We start from the raw sequence: 19,029 nt of genomic DNA on the forward strand, positions 1-19,029 counted from the left end.
ACGTAGAATGAAATAGAGATTAAAACTAGACCATTCTCAAAAGTGCATTCAAATTGCCAGGGATAATTGTTTTATTCAGATGTGCTGGGCCCCAGCCTGATCTTCTAAATCCATTCTCTAGAAGTAGAACCCCTAAATCATCATTTTTCACAAGTACTTTGGATAAGGTATTATACTGAGGTGAAGTCGCAATCATCAACTATCAAAGATCTTTCAAAAATAAGGCTTAAAACTAATCCTAACTTTTTGATATTTAATCAATGTAAAAATTATACCAAAGACTAGATATATTATCTACACCCTCCTCTCCAACAAATACAGAGTAGCTATTGTTACTGTTTTATACTTATCACCCAGCCTGGAAACCTTAATATAGTCATAACCTGGCATCATCTCAAAAAATGTTAAGATGGTTCAAGAATTCACGTGGAAATCTAAATTCATAAAACGCACTAAAGGAACTGTCTTGTGCCTCTTTTCCATAAAACCAAGCCACCTCTGAAACTTAATAAACTAACTTTTTCATGAAAGAGGTTCTCATACCCATTCCAGCTTATCACCTATTTACACAAGCCAATTACAATGAGAAATAAAATAGCATATCACTGTGCACTGTTTAAGGAATTTTTATTAAAGCAAGAATTTTATAATCCAAATTACGTTTCCTTGCTCAGTTATCAATTCTGTTACTTGAAACAGAAGTGACATTCCAAGCTATTCCACAGTAAAGAATTACAAAATTAAAGAAAGGAATGCTTTAAATTTTTGTACTTTGCTGAAAATTCTTTTTCCCAGGGTCTATAAAACATTAATTTGTTTTTATATTTTACTATTTTTTTGTGTTTTTTTGTTGTTTTTAAATCAATAAGTAATCTAGGACTAGCATTATGTTTGCTAGACCTGGCATTTGCTCGGTACATAAGGTTCAAAGTTTCCTTTCCTTTTTTTATTTATTTTATATTTTGCAATGTTTTTTTTCCATAATATTTAAGTTTTTCGATGTTTAGATATTTTTCTTCGGTGAAGCATGAGTTTCTTTACGTGGTCCCTGATCAATCTGTAAATGTGGAAAAAAAAATTATAATCATCAAACTTGCTAAGAGATTAGAACTTAATGATTCCAACTACTAAAAAGAAAAGACCATTACATAACGTAATAGAGGTGCTAATTATTGCTCTAATGGCAATCATATTATAACATACAAATGTATCAAATTAACACATACACCTTAAATTTGTGCAATGTTATATATCAAATATTTCAATATAACCAAAACCAACAACAACAAAAAATTAGACTAATATTGGCACTTGTCAGTAGCAAATTAAAGCCCTTGGCCACAGCCTACAGCCTGTTTCTGTCAAGTTTTACTGGAACATGGCCACACCCATTTGTTTACATTATCATCTATGGCTGCTTTCACACTACAACAATGGAGCAGAGTTAACTGCAACAGAGAGAACATGGCCCACAAAGCCCAAAGTATTTCCTGTCTGGTCTTTTACAGAAAAGCCTTGCCACTCCCTGGTCCTGGCTACCCAGCTATATTACCCCATTTCTTGGGAATAATGAGCTGCAACTGTCATTGCCACCACCCAGGAAAAGGCATACGCTTTGCAAGCCCTCCGAGAATAAGTACACATAGAGCCAAACCCTGTTACAGGCCATTTAATACAAACTACAAAATGTCTGAAAGTGCTCTGACTCAAAATATTCATTCAAGTCAATGCTAAGGTAACAGGGAAAATTTAATTCCTCTATATTTCTACTTTGAACAATTTGGATTAATGGTAAAATGAATTTTTGCTGTTTCAAAATATACTCAAACTATAATAAAAGATTAAGAAAACAGGCTTAAAACAAAGCGAGAAGGCTCACTTTAAACAGTTGGAACACCAGCGGCACTGTTAACTGCTTTCTGGGCAGCCTCTTTAGCTTGGTGGGCTTGTAGTACAGCTACAGCTTCATCAACCTGAAAAAGAGAACAAACTGGCTCTGAAAAGGAATGACTAGAAGAATTTCAAATTGACAACATAAAACTTCCAACAAAGGCAAACTCCTTTCCTCAGATGAAAGTGAAAAGAACTATTATCAAAAGAACATCCCAACTGTATCCATATCCTTTTGGGTTCCATTCCACCACTGTTCTAGAAGAATTATGAACCCTCTCGTACTTCTTACTCTCTCCTCACCAAAAGTCCCCAAAGTTGAGAAAAATCGGCAAATATCTCTTTTTTCCCTAAAGCAGGAGCACAGTTAAGAGCACGGACACCGGAGTTAAACTGACTGCACTTGAAACCAAGCTCTGCCATTTACTAGCTGTGTGAACACTGGGCAAGTTATTCGGCCTTTCTATGCTTCAGTTTCCCCATCTATAAAGTAAGGATAATATCAGCACAGGCCGTTATTAGGGTTTACAAACAATCTTTATAAAGCTCTTAGAAACGTGCGTGGCTTGTATAAAAGCACTTATAAATGTTCTATAAAATTAAGTTCCTAGGGGCCGGCCCGGTGGCGCAAGCGGTTAAGTGCGCGCGCTCCGCTGCGGCGGCCCGGGGTTCGCTGGTTCGGATCCCGGGCGCGCACCGACGCACTGCTTGGCAAGCCATGCTGTGGCGGCGTCCCATATAAAAGTAGAGGAAGATGGGCACAGATGTTAGCCCAGGGCCGTCTTCCTCAGCCAAAAAAGAGGAGGATTGGCGGATGTTAGCACAGGGCTGATCTCCTCACAAAAAAAAAAAAAAAAAAAAAATTAAGTTCCTATAAAGCCCTGGAATCGTAATATAAGAGGCTGCTAGATAAATGATAAACAAATTACTTTAGAACGGAGAGACTCTGGAGACTCAAGCATATGAAGAAGTTCTGAATTATCAATCTCCAACAACATGCCAGTGATTTTACCAGCAAGAGTAGGGTGCATGGCTTGAATTAGAGGAAAGAGCCGTTCACCTAGAACAAAAACATTCGAAAACTCCTTCAATCAAAAAAACTTTTAAAAGGCATCTACTGTATTAAAACTGGGGTTTAAGAACCCTACTTTTGTATATAGCAAATATACGCTAACCCATAATCCACCATTTCAGTATATCTTTCATAGGAAGACTGCAATAAAACAGATTAAGACCCACCTCGAGGCAATTAATTCTTGGTGGTATCAGTTTGCCAAAAAGTGAAATTAAGCTATGTTACTATTAAGTTGTTAAATCTGTGCTCAGGCAAGGTCAAAGTTGTTTTCTCATTCAGTTCAAATTCCCTCTTCCAAAAATGTTGTGGGGTCCTATTATCCTATACATCAAAAGCAACACATTTTCTTAATAGCTTTCCAGGCTTTTGATTAGTTAAGCAGAAAAAACATGCCATCATAATCATTTATGGCAATTCAGATCAATCCCACTGGTCTGGCTGTCATTTTTAGGTGCAAAAGACATCTAAGTGTCTTCCTATTTTCCAGTCTCTCTGTAACTGACTAGGTGGGGCAAAGGCACTTACCCAACATTTGCTTTTGCTCTTGAGGAGGGGCAGATGCCAACATGGAAGCAGTCAAAGGCTCCTGACCTTGTACATGAACAGCAGGCTAGATATAAAATAGGAAAATTCCTAAGTTTAAAGTACAGAAGTAATGGCAAGTTCAAATACAGTCATCACTGGAAAATCATTGAAGTGATAAAGACTGCAACCTAAAGACAAACAGGGAAGCTGAGTGAATTAGAACTACAGCCTAAGGGAGCTATTAACATCTGCATGCTCAAGTACTACGACCACATGGGATATTTCATTTTTTTTTACCCGGACTATTCTTTGGACCCATATTTCTATTATGATTGACAACAGTTTTGGTCTCAGGGTCAAGAAAAAGGGTAAGCCAAATCTCACAAACTAAACTTTACTTCACTCTCTCTTCCTTATAACTAGGCCAAACAAAACTCTTAAACCAGACAAGTTAATTCAAAATGGGGACTGTAAAATGCTTGTCTAATTTCTACAGTATAACGCAAAACAATTTTACCTATTATTAATGGGACATCAATTAACAAATGTTCTAGATAGCCTAAGCTCTCATATCCTATAGTTGTCTTCAATTTCTTGGATTGCCATCAAGGACTGTCACCTTTATTCGGAAATCGTTAAACCCATACCTGCTGCATGGTAACTTGCGGCTGCGCATTAAGATGTTGCTGAGGATTGCGAACTCCCGCAGCATACTTATACTGGGGAACGGTGCGGACAGCAGGAGTAGCTGCAGCAGCAGCAGCTGCAGGACGTGGACCCATTGTCTGTGTTGATGTGTTAGCTAGAAAAAAACCCAACAAACATATTTTTGTACTTTTACTTTGCTATTTCAAATTGGAGATCAATTTTTACAGGAAGGGTTAAGACTCACCAACACGCTGTGTCGACATGACTCGTGGAACCTGTGAAGAAGCTGGTCTCATAGTACTAAATGGTGGCCTAGGAGCGGCTGGGCGGATAGCACCGGGCATATTTTGGAATGCTACATTTAAAGATAAGAACACACATTAACTGGGAAAAACTCACTCAAAGTGTTCATGCTGCTTTAGAACTAAGGGTGCACAAAGGCTAAAAGTGACCAATTACAAATACCATTTTTTAAAGCTTAGTCTCACACCTGCCATTTCCCCAGACTTATCAGATTATGAGTAAATAAAAACATTTATTCTAACAAGGACAAGTACTTATTAATATCTGGACATGACCTATGAACCTGGTTCCAAATGCTCCTGCAATATAGCACTGTTCCACAGGGCAAGGCTGAAAATGCCAGGACCCCGATCCTCAGACATGGAACAAGAGCTTTTAAAACTACTGCCTAACCAAGATGAAATTAATAGTTAGATCCATTCCCAAACTGTCAAAAAGGAAAATCAAACAAGCACACAAATTACTGTCTCAAGACAAGAACAGTGAAGCATTTTACGATTTTTTTTTTTAGTAAGTGCCAGCATCCCAAAAACAAATACCCATAACCATAAATTATGAAATGCAACAGTCAACACACAGATGACACATAACAGCTAATTTGCCTCACATGTATTTTTAGTCCAAATAATTTGCAACCTTAATTAAAAGAAAAACAAAAGGCTTACGATGAGGTCTGGCACCCTGAGCAGTCCAGCGAGGACTTGGTCTTAGTTGAGCAATTTGGCTAGGAGGATAGTATGCAGCACGGTTCTGAGTCTGGAGAAAGTAAACAAATGTATCAGCTAAAGAAAAAGCAAATAATCAACTAGTTACACACTCTCAAAACATTTAGCAAACCACACACTCTAATCATGTTTTCCAATGCAATTATAATTCACAGGTCTCTTAATGTTTTCATCTTAAGGCTTTATTATGTTTTTTTGGGGCACAAAACACTAAAAATGACCAACTGTGAAAACCTTCATGAGATTTTTGTTCTCTTCTAAAACCTACCTGTGGGATAGCTGCCATGAAGTAACCTGAAGGAGGTGCTGGCTGGTAGGGGTTGATTACGGGGTTGGGCACAGCTCTTACGCTAGCCATTCTCTGCATATACTGGTTAGTGAGGTGAGCCTGGCGCTCTTCTTTGCGCTGAGCTAAAGCTACATACAATGGCTTGGTGGCCACAATTCTACCGTTCATTTCTGTAACTGCTTTAGTGGCTTCTTCGGGGGAGGAGAAACATACAAAACCAAACCCTTTGCTGCGACCACCCTCCATCATAACCTATTAAAAGAAAAAGAAAAAATTAAACAAGGTTAATGGAATGGTAGAATGAGGCACAAAAAAGGAGAACATTACTATTTAGTCAATTATAGCCATTGACTTAAATAACTAAACCCTGTTAATGCTTTCATCCTTTTTTTCACAATTTTCCCTAATACCCAAATATTAAGGGCAAGCTACACACATGCAATATCCTAGCCAAGCAAAGAGGAAGTAAAAGGGTGGAGGTACAACAGCACCTTAGATAAGATTTTAGATATTCAATTAGATATTAGACTTTCAACAGTAAAGTTTAAATACCTAAACATATTCAAGGCCTACTAAATTTGACTCTTTAGCCACTGAAAACATCCACAATTATAATTTGACTATTTTAGCAAGTCAAGCTGACAAGATGCTTTAATACTGTTTGGGAGGGCGGGAAGCAGTTGAATCTTATCCATATTTTAAAATAAAAATTTCACATTCAAGACCAGAATGGCCATAAATGAGGGAGTATAAACAATATTCAAAAGGAAGCTGCCAGTGACTGCAAAGATCTTTTAGACGAGCAATGAAGAGATGCAAAGACCTCCTCACTAGCCCTGCAATACCCACAAGCATGCTAAATACACAGCTACATTCAACAGTATGCTGGTGGCCCTGGAACAAACAAAACAGAGGCCAACGATTTCACTTTTATGTGGAATCCAAAAAAACAACCCCCAAACAAATAACAAAACAAAAAAAACCTGAGCTATGGATACAGGGAACAGATTGGTGGTTGCCAGAAGCAGAAGGGGTTAGGGTGGGGGAAATGGGTTAAGGGGGTTAAAAAGTATAAACTCCAAAGCTACAAAATAAATAAGTCATGAGAATGTAACATACAGCATAGTTAATAATACTGTATTGTATATCTGAAAATTACTGAGAGTGTAGATCTTAAGTTTTCATCACAAGAAAAAAAATTTTGGTGATGGATGTTAACTAGACTTATTGTAGTGATCCTTTTGCAATAGTCATATGTCGCTTAACAATGGGGATATGTTCTGAGAAATGCGTCAGGCGTTTTCGTCATTGTGTGAACATCACAGAGTGTACTTACACAAACCTAGATGGTGTGGCCTACTACACATCTAGGCTATATAGTACTAATCTTATGGGACCACCATTGTATGTGTGGTCCACTGTTGACTGAAATGTCGTTATGAGGTGCATGATTGTATATACAAATACTGAATCGTTATGTTGTACACCTGAAACTACTATAATGTTATGTCAATTATACCTAAACAAATAATTTAAAAAAACAGAGTCTAATAACATAAACGTGAAATTACAGGAATTTAGTATGTTAAGGTTAATATTTTAACATAGTGGGGAAAAGGTGGACTTTGGACTACTCAGTACATGGTACATTGGGACAACTGAAAAGAAGTAAATTAAATCTCTTATTCACATCACATTGAAAAATCAACGGCCAGATAGATTCTGAACATAAAATCCAAAAATACAGCGAAAATCCAAGACGACACAAGGCCGCAAAGACCTAGGTGAAAGACTGGGAGAAATATTTGCAATATAAACCAAACGGCTGACATAAAACTCTTCCTAAATCAATAAAAAGACACCAGTGCAAGATAAAAATATGCAAAGAATAGGAAAACTCCTAAACACATGAAAAGCATATCATCATTTGAAAAGATGTACACTACTTTTTATAAAACTGACAAGTAGGAATTTGTTCAGCCTTTTTGGACAATTCAATTGTATCAATTTTAAATACCCATAACCACTGACCAGCAATTTCAATTCTAGAACTTTAGAAATACTGGCATGTGTGCAGAGATATACGTGTATAAGAATGTTTATTAGCATAGTGGGTCTAACTGGGGAAACATGCAAAGCAACCCAAATGTTCATCAATACAGGTACAGTAAAATTAAGTTACGGTACATCTATACCATGGATACTCAGCCCTTAGCAAAAAAGAGAAAATGCTTGAAATAAATATGTATCTAGACCTACGGTTAAGAAGGCAAACTGCAGAATATGTATGGTATGATCTTGTTTTCTAAAAACTTTATACATATACAAAAAATGTTTGGACAAGCAAAGAAAATTATCTGAGAAGGCCATTCAAACTCCTTTTGGAGACTGAAAATGGGGAACGGTGTGGGTGTGTGACCTTTCACTTTTCACCCTTCTGCCTTGATGAATTTGTTGTTTCGGCAAGCACTGTTAAATTAACGTAATGACCTCCTCCTCCAGAATAAATTCTTGCCAAACATCTCACCTCCTCGCCAACAGTGATACTATCATCCACAAAGGACAAAGTAGTTTAAATACTCTTTCCTTTGTAAAACATGCATGCTTCACACATTCCAAAAAAACCTGATGTACAATATTCAATTTAAACAACTTTCAGGGAACATACTAAGGAGACAGACACTCAGGAATAAATCCTATCATACTACAGATACTCTCAAAAAATCACAGGCTGAAACACAGAGCAATCCCATCACTTGCATTTTTATTTGTATTCATCTACTCTGCCCCTAACATTTCCTCACTATCATAGAAGCCTCCTCGCTCAACGGGGTTGGCAGGAAAAGCTGAGTAGAAAGATCACTCACGAGGTCAGTCCAGAGTACCGAGTTTTAATTTCTCCTGTATTCTTTTGAGAATCTGACTGAAGTCTTAGACACTCCTCCCACCCCCCAAAATACATACACACAAAACTTTAAATACAGAGAGAGCCTTGGACCATGGACACCAGAAAAAATACCTAGAGCAAAGGTTCTTCAATCAAAATTTCAGAATTTAGATTAGAGTCCTACTGGTGTATTTCTTAATTTCTGACTTCAAGTAAAAGGAAATATGATCTCTAGCTTTACTGCCAGAGAGCTTGAAGTTTGACTCCCCAGAATGAACTGTGTAAGTGAATCTAGATTAGCCCAATAGTAACAACTGTAGTTCCCCAATAAATTGTCTTTTTTAATCAGCAAAATAACTAGTTTAACAGAGCACAGAACAGTGCATATCAAGTGAGGATCAATCACTAACTGTGGTCATCAAGTGTAGCACTCCTCAGAAAAGAATTCTGAACTTGCCATCTGCAAAAATAACCCATCAGGCTGCAACATCCACTTCAAATTTGAATGTAAGTTTTTGAAGTAACAAAGCAAAAACTCGATTTCTAAATAACAAAAGATTGATTTTTAGGGGGAAGAAAAAACAACTTGGACTATTCGTCTACAAATAAGAAAAACACTCTAGTAGGTATATTAATGTGAAATTTATATAAACATATCTATGGGCAAGAATTTTTTTCCCCAAATCTTAGGGAAAAAAAAATGCATCATATGCTTTACCTTTGCACTAGTGATTGTACCAAATGGAGAAAACTCTTTCCGGAGACGTTCATCATCAATACCATCATCCAGATTTTTCACATAAAGGTTAACACCCTAAAAAAAGGAAAAGAAAACTGTAGGAAAAGGAATAAGAAAACCACAGTGGGACTTAAGCACACTTCCTATTATGTTATCCCATGTGTCTTCTCCTTTCCCCCTCTCAAACCCTCCCGTTACCTGACAGTAACTGATAACATCATAAAATAGGTTTCCTCAACGCTGTCTTATTTTGCTTGTTCAATTAAAAATGAACCTGGTATCTGGTGATCCTATCTTGCTTCATCTGTTCAAATTTGCGCTTAAGTTCCGTCTGCCGTTCCACTTTTTTCTGAGCTCGACCAACATAAATTTGTTTTCCATTGAGCTCCTTTCCATTCATCTCATCCACAGCCTTATAGAAATCAAAAAAATTTTAATTACCAACTTGCAAATATAGAAGTTTACTTAACAATAAAGAAAATTTGTTACATTATGAATGCCAAAGATGGACCCATCACAAAAACTAAGCTTTGAGGTTTTGGGAAAATACAGGTTCCCAATTTATACTCTCAAATATATAAAACACAGATAATTCAAAATAATATATGTAAAGATGAACACGTAAAATAGCCATTAGTATGCGTGTAAATATGAATGCAAGAACAACCCAACTTTATACCCCTCCCCTTCCTACTATAAAATACAGAAAATCCACATTGCCTTTTATTAGTATATTTAAGTCTTACTTTCTGTGCATCTTCATGCCTTTCGAAGCTTACAAATCCAAAACCTTTGGATTTCCCACTTTCATCAGTCATTACTTTCACACTTAAGGCAGGTCCTAAAAAAAATTTTTTTAATGATTCAAAGATAAGCCATACAACATTTAGTTTATACATTTCAAATTTCAACACATAAAGAACAAAGCCATGAAAAAAATTAAAATGGAGATTAAAAAAAATTCCCAAGCCTCCAGAAATTTATTCCTCCTCTAACCACCCCCACCTCCCTCGAGGCAACTAAATATCCTCTTCAAAGACCTTTTATTTCTACTAAGAAGCTAAGTAAATATTCTACTCCTTGAAACATTCCTCCTTCCATTTAAGGAGTCGTTTTAGACGACTGAAAAGGATGAAGTTTTATTCTTAGCATTAGTACAAAGCAGATTTGCATTTTTTTAGCCAACAATTTTATTTTCTTGACACCAGAATTAAGAAAAAAGAATTTCTTAAGCCTTGGTCGTCCACTTGATTTTCGACAGGAAGTGGAAGGAATATAGAGTTTGACCTTTGGGAAGACAGTAGAATCACCTGGAGGAGGTGGCATCTCTGAAGACACAAGTCACCCCCACCCTCTCAAGTGAAAAAGACACTTAACTGAGGTGGGTGTATCTCAGATAGCTGGGACAAGAAAAGGTTAAAAATCACATTTGATTACAGAGAATTTGGAATACGTATGGGCACAGATAGATTGTTTCTTTTGAAGTGCCCCTGTCCTAAGACTGTACACTTCCAATCTCCGCTATGCAAAGCAGCCAAGAAAATATCTGACAAATTTACTTATCGGTGGTCAACTCACATAGCATTACTCATTTGGGGTAAGTAGTTAACAATATACAACTTTAGAAATAGCTTCTAATTAACAAAAAAGCCAGACAGACAAAACAGAGAAAAGCCAGTCACTAAAGAGAATTTGGAGTAAGATGTGAGACATATCACATCTTTTCCTCATCTTACACAACTCATCTTCGCACAATGACGAATTTTTTGCTCAAAGGAGTAGAAGGTTCAATGTGGCATGCTAGCCTGGCAATAGAAAAGTATTAGATTTCCTAATTCTTTACCATTTGAAATGCTCAGGGAGAAAAAAAAGCCATCTATTTAAGTTCACCTAAAGGAAAGCAAAGGGTAAGGGGCAAGCAAAGTACCTGCGAAGTGTACAATTTAAAGTTCATCTTCTGATCAGTTACACAAGCATCCAAAGGGAGGCTGGTTACTTCATTAATTTGAAGTTTAATGAAGTTAATTTGAAATGCAAGAAAATAGCAGTTTAAGATCCCATGGATCCAGAAGGCCATCCCAAGGAAAGATCGATCACTGGAAAATCTGGATCTTTGGCCTTATCTTTGAAAAGGCATTGCTTTAAATTGCTCAAACATGATGCTACTGAGACTGGCCAAATATCCTACAGCTGACCAGCTTTCCTGTCCCATAATTAAAGACTGCACTCTGACCTAAGTTGGCTGTGTCACATGCATGCCGCTGATGAGACGGGATCTTTAAGTGCTAAAATCCAGCACAATTTCATCATAGCAAAACCTTTTAAAATCTGTTCCAACTATGCAGATAGTCACACCTTACTGTGCTAATACAATGCTATTAACCTTTTAACTGGCTAGAATTCTATTTATATGTTCCTTTGTAGTATAATAGACTATCAGTAGTTTAATCTAATAACTACAAATATTTTTAAGTACTATGTTAAGTCATTTCATTTACTTTTTCAGTGTCAAGTATTAGCCAAAACTAATGTTGAGCAATTACTCAAAACTTTATAAAAATATAATTCAGACACATTACCAAACTTGCCAAAGAGATCCTTAAGGCGCTCGTCATCCATGTCTTCTCCAAAATTCTTGATGTAAACATTGGTGAACTCTTTTGCCCTAGCTCCAAGTTCTGCTTCTCGCTCTTTACGAGACTTAAATCGTCCAACAAATCTAATAAAATAGGTAAGGACCATAAAATTAGGTTCTATTTTATGAAGTTCAGATTAAGCAAGCCTGACCATTGATTTTGTAATTGTTACTGATAATTTCAGAAACTAATGAAGAGCACACTACAAAACAGAAATAGAGCCTTAACTGAAGAAATGAAAGTATAAGATACAAGAACAAACCTCTTAACCACAAGCACAAAAAAGGAACATCTTTTCCTTTTTTTTTTGCTTGAGGAAGATTCACCCTGAGGCCACATCTGTGCCAATCTTCCTCTATTTCGTATTTCGTATGTGGGTCACCACCACAGAACAGCGGCCGACAAGTGGTGTAGGTCTGTGCCTGTGCCCAGGAACAGAACCTGGGCCACCAAAGCGGAGCGTGCTGAAATTCACCACTAGGCCACACGGCCGGCCCCAGGAACGTCTTTCTTAATACACACTTCTCTCCCTTCCCTCTAGCTAACCTAGGGTTAAAGAGATCATGTCTATCAGTACAAATGAGTGGGAATATATATGCACCATGCCAATGAAAAGACAGAAAAGTTTTCATCGTTGCTGTTTCAAAGTGGTCCTTGCACTTTGTTTGCAATCTCCTAAAACAGGAAATTAAACTTTCAAATTCTGTACTCTAACACCCAACAGCCCGGCATAATATTCTCTTTCCCACATTATCAACATGATATATTCCAAAAATTTAGTTTTTCCCTAACATAAAGGTAGTACACGTGTCATTAAAGAATATCATAATATACACCAAAGTAGAACACCATCTCCCATAATCCCACCCAAATCATGATTGACTTTTAGTATGTCTTTTTGTTTTCTATGTTTAGGAACATTAATGAAGATACCTGTGATTTTATTTCCTTAAACCCCCAGCTACCCATATGGTGGTGCTTTTCCACGCTATTAGTTTTATAAACGTTCTCAATGGAAGCATAAGATTCCACGGTAGACATCACAACTTTCTGCTTTTGTAAATAATGCTGGAACTCTATAAGACCTTGTTATTTGTTCTTAGGAGTTGCAAAAATCATGGTAGTTCAAAGGGTATATAAATGATCTTAAGTTTATACATACAGTCAAACTGTTTTCCAAAAGCATTATATCACCTTATACTCAAAACAGCAATGAATCAAGTCTTTATTTAGACCCCAACCAGTGGTGGGCCTTCTTTTTTTCCCTCCCTAAAGCACTGTTGACAAGCAAACTATAAGATACTTTCATCTGCAACTACTAATGATGCTGAATATTTCTCTCAATTTAAGATGTACTATTTCTGAAAATTAGCCTTTGAAAATATTGTTCATATTGAGGAGTTGCAGGTTTTCTTAGACTTATATGGATTCTTTACATATTACAAAGGCATTCCTTAATCATGCAATTGACATAGAAATCAAACAGGTAACACCATGTGCATGACTCCATATACAGACTGACCACATCACTTGATGCAGTGATTATGAAAAGCACACCTTAAGAGTGATGCAGTTGACGTCTAAGAATAACCAAACCCAATGTGCATGCTATCACTGCAATTTACACAAGCAACATGAACTCACAAATCATTTACAATATACAAATTACAGCAGAATTTGCCCAGATAACTAAGCAAAATCCACTGGCACTGAGGATAAAAAAATTTAAGATTTGTCATTTCTTTGGGCTCATATGTGTATTTTTACAACCCGAAGCAGAAATAGTCTTATAAAGGTTTTCTCAGTGTTATATTTTAAAAGTTTGCAACTTTTAAGAACAAGTTTATTTCAGGAAAAATTAATCATGAAAACTCCTAGTTTAATTCCACTTTATCTTTAAATGGGTGAAGGGAGTCATTAAAAAAAAAAAAACACAAAAACCTTTAAACTCCATCAATAAATTGCAGCAGTATGGCCAAGGTACCGTGGGCACTGGGTTTGTATCCTAGCTCATCTGTCATACTGGCATGTAAATATAGGCAAATTAGCCTCAGCTTCCTCAAATGTAAAATGGGCTAATTACTGTCTCAGGAACTATGATTAAGTTTGTCTGGATTCCTAGTTTTTCAACTATGTACTTATTTTGAAAAAACTTTGTATTCCAGTATACCTATCTTCCATCTTTTTCTTTTTGGTTTGAATGTTAACCAATTATATTAATTCACTGTTCTTTGTATGTTACGTTAAACGTACAGAAAAGTCAATTATAAACTCTACCAAGACATGGTTTATTAATTTTTGACTCTTGGCGTACCACTTTAAGAGGACAAATATATTAACTTGTAAAATGAATGAACTGATTTGAACCATTAAAAACAAATTTGAAGTACGATTAATCAAATATTTACACTTACACTTTGCGATCATTTAGAAGCATCCCGTTCATTTTTTCGATAGCTCTTTCAGCTGCTTCCTGTGTCTCAAAATGTACAAATCCATAGCCTTTGGAACCATTTTCATCACAAACCACCTAAGGAAAAATGTAGGGCAATTTTTCATTACTTGCTATTGATTTAGCATTTTTCCAGTGTTCAGAGACACATGTCAGCCACCTAACCTGTGTAATTTATCCATTAACAGACAGCATGGTTGCTATTTTAAGGAATAAACTATTAAGTAGCTAAAACACTATAAATGTTTACCTGTCAAACTTTTGCTTACCTTACATGAAAGGATGTTACCAAAAGCAGAAAATGTATCATACAGTGCTTTATTATCAATGGATTTGTCCAAATTTTTAATGAATATGTTGCCCACTCCACTTTTGCGAAGTGATGGATCACGCTGAGACCACATGATGCGTACTGGCTTGCCCTTTATAACGTCAAAATTCATGGTGTCCAAAGCACGCTCCGCTGCAGGAAGGTCATTTTCAGAGAGAATATTACTTCAGAACTTTTATAGCCCACTTAAAACTATACACATTATCACAGGGGGAGGGGCTGGGCAGACTGTTCCTCCACCTCTTTAAACTTCGAGATGGCTGGACCTTCCCATGCACTAGCCTAGATTTAAATTGTGTAATACCAAAAGAGAAGACAAATACCAGAAACCCCAAATTTCCCATGTTAACAGATGACATATTGCTAATAATTCATTTCTGAAACAATCTCTTCCTTTAATTGACATTAAATTCAAAAGCACCTTTTTGTTCCTAGTCAACACAAAACCAAGATTCCCTTTCACATCAATCTGCTTAATGTGCAATATAAAAGAGATTAGGCAATTGTAGATTATCCACAGGCTGAGAGTAGTTTATGGATTTTCAGCATTTTAACTTGCTTATGACTTGCCAAAATTGGTCATTTCATTACTTATCACTGCCAATGTTATACAAAAATTAATCCATTTTCTTAAAAACAAAGAAAAGTTCCTGAATTATTGACAGGATTTCAGTGATTCATGGCACAACTTCCTATTGCCGTGTAAGAAAAACGAAAGGCTATATCCATTTAGATTAAGATTTGAATCAGGCCTTCAAAAACCAATGTGGAATTGGACATACTGAGCTGTATAATAAATACAGAATTTTTGAAGTACCAGGTCTACAATATTTATAATTCACTATTAATGCTTTTTGGACATAAGACCAACTTTATCTTAGATCACTGACTTAATAACTGATGATTTATTCAATTATTTCTAGATAGTGTTAGAAAATGTCAGAATCTACCTTATGATTTCAGGGCCTATGAAGGTCTGAATTATGCACACCTGTACCATTAAGTAAACACTGTAAAGAAATTGAGACTCTAAATGGAAAAATATGTCCTCAAGTAAAAAAGACCAGTCCCTAAAGAAGGGAAAAAAAACAACACAGTCCATTTGAGGTCATGAAACACCAGTTTTCACAAATTCCATGCCAACACAACACTCAAGCTATTGAGAGGACAAATTTTCTGGCAATTTGCTTTTATAAATGAAAGTCTCAGTTTCTGGAAGATAGTGACAATCAGCTGTCAGCTCTTTATCAATTGACCACCCTACTCAGCACCCCCCAGCTTTTTAGCTGACTTTGCCTGAGTTTCTTTTGAATGAATCACCTCTTCCTGTTAAATTGGAAACTGGTCACTTTCAGAAACTATTCTACAAATCCATCCATGTAGCAATAAATGGGGGGAAAAAAAAGAGAAACTAAACCATTGAAAAAACTATTTGGAAAGACGGTAACTTCCACATATAGAAACCAAATAAATGGAAGATGGAAAAATGCTATCTCCTTGACACAGTTACAGTACTGGCCTGCTGGTATAGACTGATAATACAGCGTACTGTAACCATGGTAACCTGAAGTTCAACTTTTGAAATACCAAGAAATTAAAAAAATTGTTTTTTGGTAATTGAAATCGTTAAGCTTAAAAAGAATGACAGCCATTTTCAAAAGTTATCATTTTATGGTCTCTAGAATTTGTTCAAATTTTCTAGTCAACTCTTTAGATTGTGATTACCTGCCCCAAAAGTTATCTTCCCTAATCTTACTTTATCTTCCATTCAGTGATAAATCTTGCCCAGAGTTGGGAAGAACTGTTACCCACTGACATTTGGATGTACTGCTTACAGAGCAAAAGGGCAGGAAACCTGCACTGCAGTTTTACAACTTCTGGCTCCGTGTCTCACTCAACAGTCTGCCTACCCAAAAATCTCAACATGAACTTTACCTAGTGAACAGCTGATCATTAAGTAACTTAAGTTCTACTGAACCAATGTAACGAAATAAAAGTTTGAATTCCACCCTCAAGGCCTTTTCTACAAAAATAAAAATGAATTCCTTATATTTTTTAATACTTGACATGTTTTCAAGAAGCCTGAGAAAAAGGAAAAAAGTGGGCCATAAACTCAAGTGAAGCTGACTTTCGGAAGTCTGATCCAGATATAAAGAAAAATTCTGACAACTCATCAGGCGACCTATTTCATGTGCGCCAAATTCTGTTTTTGTGAACGGTTTAACTTCAAAATAAATATACAAGGTTAGCTGCATTTTTTCCCCATAAATTTTAAGCTAACCCTGATCTCTGCTATTTTGTACGCAATCATTCCCCATGATTTACGGATATTCTGGACCACTTTAAAAATAGAGAGACCTGAAAGATTTGAATGCCACATTAAGTCTAACGGTCCAGGTCCACACTACATTCACAAGTAACATTTTACAGCCCAAACTGGTGAATCCATTTTTAAGTAAAACCCCTCAAAACCATAGAAACTATTTCAGAAGGGAAAAGATAATATTCCGAACAAATTACCAGTACTAGGAAACTAATATGAAAAAATTTCAACGATCTAAATAAATTGCCTGACAAAACGATAGTCTTCAAAGCGGTCATCTTCCACATCCCCTCCTCCCACCCTGCTGTTAATGTTGAGTGAGAAATGCCTGACTAGGGGAAAACCCCAAAAACGTGTCATAGGTAATTTACATATCTAGAGCCATCAATCTCTGACAAGTTATTAAGAATGGACTCCGAAACCTAAAGACCACCACATCACCACCTTAACTTTATTCTAAGGCCCTGTGGCTCCCCCAGGCGATTGGGCCAGTATCAGGAACAGGCCTCGGGCCTGTGAGGTTACGGGGTTCAACACGTGGTATTTTTCGAGCACCGAATCGCACTTCCTCCCGGTCCTGGGGCGCCGGCGAGAGCCCGGGGTGGTGGCTGCGCCTCCACCTATGACCAGGGACCGGGGCTCCGCGCTCGACTCACCAGCATCCCGTGGCTACTGGCGGGAGCGCCCTGGAAGAACCCAATCTCACCCACCCTCCCGGCGCGTCATCACACTAAAGTTTGAGCGCGGCTGAGGCCGAGAAAATGGTCGCAGAAGAGGAAGTGGCCGGGCATGCGAGGGGCGTGCGGCTGCCGGCTGCGTGGGTCCGCACGGGAGCGGGGTCCGGGCGCCCGATCCTCTCGCCGCCGCCCCGGGGGTGACATGCCCTCCCGCCCCCTCCCCTCGGGCCCCCCGGCCTAGCCCGCCCGCCGCCGCCGCCTCATGGCCGGCCGCCCGCCCGCCCGCCGGGCCCGGCTCTCACCGTCCGCCGGCTGCTGGAAGTTCACATACGCGTAGCCCAAGGAGCGGCGGGTGATCATGTCCCTGCAGACCCGGATGGAGAGGATGGGCCCGGCCGGGCTGAACTTCTCGTAGAGCATCGCCTCGGTCACGTCGGGGTGCAGGTCCCCCACGTAAAGCGAGGCCATGGGGTAGCTCGGGGCGCTGGGGTTCATCTCGGCACGGCTGCCCGCAGGGCCACAGGCCGCGACCTTTCCGTGGGAGGAGAGCGAGTGCTGGGGCCGGGGGCCGGAGCCGGGGGGAGGGGAGCGGGGGCAAGCGCAGAGGGACAAAAATCAACCGGAATCGAAAACTACTCAACGGCCGCAGAACGGCGTCGATCCGCTGCCGCTGGCTGCTGGCTGCCGGCTGCCGGCTGGGGAGCGAGGGTGGCGGTGTCGGGTTCGGGCAGCGGGAAGGCCTCGGTCTCTCGGTTCCTTCTTGGAGCTGCTGCGGGGCCGCGGGCGGGCGGGTCGGTCTCGGCTGCTTCACCGGGTTATTTTATAAAAGAGGAAGAAAAAAAATAAAAGTCTCCGGCGGGGGAGACGCGGATTTTTTGTAAATTTTTTTTTGGGTTTTTTAAAAGATTTTTTTAGATTTTTTTTGGATTTTTTTAATAATAAATGTGTGTTCCGAGCCCGGAGCACACACTCCGCACTCTCAGCACTAACCGCCGGGGAGAAGGGGAAGCACCGCCTCCTGCACCCTCTACTTATACCCCCCGCCGCACTCGCCCCGCCCCCCGCGCGTCTGACGCCAGGGCCCTACGCGAGCGTCAGCGCCGGAGGAGGAGGAGAAAAGGAGGCGAGGAGGGAGGAGGGAAGAGAAAACAGGAGCAGGAAAGAGCAGAGAGGAAGAGAGAGGCGGCGGCGGCGGCTGCTGCGGGAGTGGGGTGGGGCTGGGGCGGAGGGCGGGGCTTCTGCGCACGCGCCGCGTAGGGCCCGTGGGGGAAGGGCGGGGCGGCTCGCGCGCGGCTCCGGGAGGAGTCGGGTGGGACGGCCCCTCCTGCCACACACCCCGCCCCCACCTCCACCCCGGAGAAGCGTTAACCCGTCACCGCGGCGGTGGGCGGCGCGCGGAGCTTCCGGGTTCCTGGGCGCTAACCACCCCTCACGTGCGCTCCCGCTTTCCCGCCGCTGCGCGCTCTGCTCCGCTCGTCCCCGCCCCCGCGGGACGCGGGGCACGAGTGGGCCGGCGTGATCCCTTCCAG

At 39.3% G+C, this 19,029-nt stretch overlaps 1 protein-coding gene across 3 annotated transcripts; it reads right to left on the minus strand.

Annotated features, from left to right (window-relative positions):
* Positions 1-610: 610 nt before the first annotated feature.
* PABPC1 (poly(A) binding protein cytoplasmic 1) lies at positions 611-18,500 on the minus strand. 3 transcript variants are annotated; one of them, XM_058564722.1, is made up of 15 exons: positions 17,803-18,500; positions 14,439-14,632; positions 14,132-14,247; positions 11,661-11,800; positions 9,828-9,922; positions 9,356-9,493; positions 9,061-9,156; positions 5,435-5,707; positions 5,107-5,197; positions 4,383-4,493; positions 4,138-4,292; positions 3,491-3,575; positions 2,820-2,950; positions 1,880-1,973; positions 611-1,057 (listed from the first exon to the last, which is right to left on the minus strand). In XM_058564722.1, exons 1-14 carry the CDS (start codon positions 17,993-17,995, stop codon positions 1,881-1,883), a joined length of 1,911 nt encoding a protein of 636 aa, XP_058420705.1. In that variant the 5' UTR covers positions 17,996-18,500; the 3' UTR covers positions 611-1,057; position 1,880. The 3 variants fall into 3 exon arrangements, with proteins under 3 accessions (XP_058420705.1, XP_058420707.1, XP_058420706.1); XM_058564724.1 differs by having other exon boundaries at positions 1,860-1,973; XM_058564723.1 differs by lacking the exon at positions 611-1,057 and having other exon boundaries at positions 1,655-1,973.
* Between the last annotated feature and the right edge of the window lie 529 nt (positions 18,501-19,029).

Source organism: Diceros bicornis, chromosome 21 (assembly GCF_020826845.1).
Source record: "Diceros bicornis minor isolate mBicDic1 chromosome 21, mDicBic1.mat.cur, whole genome shotgun sequence".
NCBI lineage: Eukaryota > Metazoa > Chordata > Mammalia > Perissodactyla > Rhinocerotidae > Diceros > Diceros bicornis.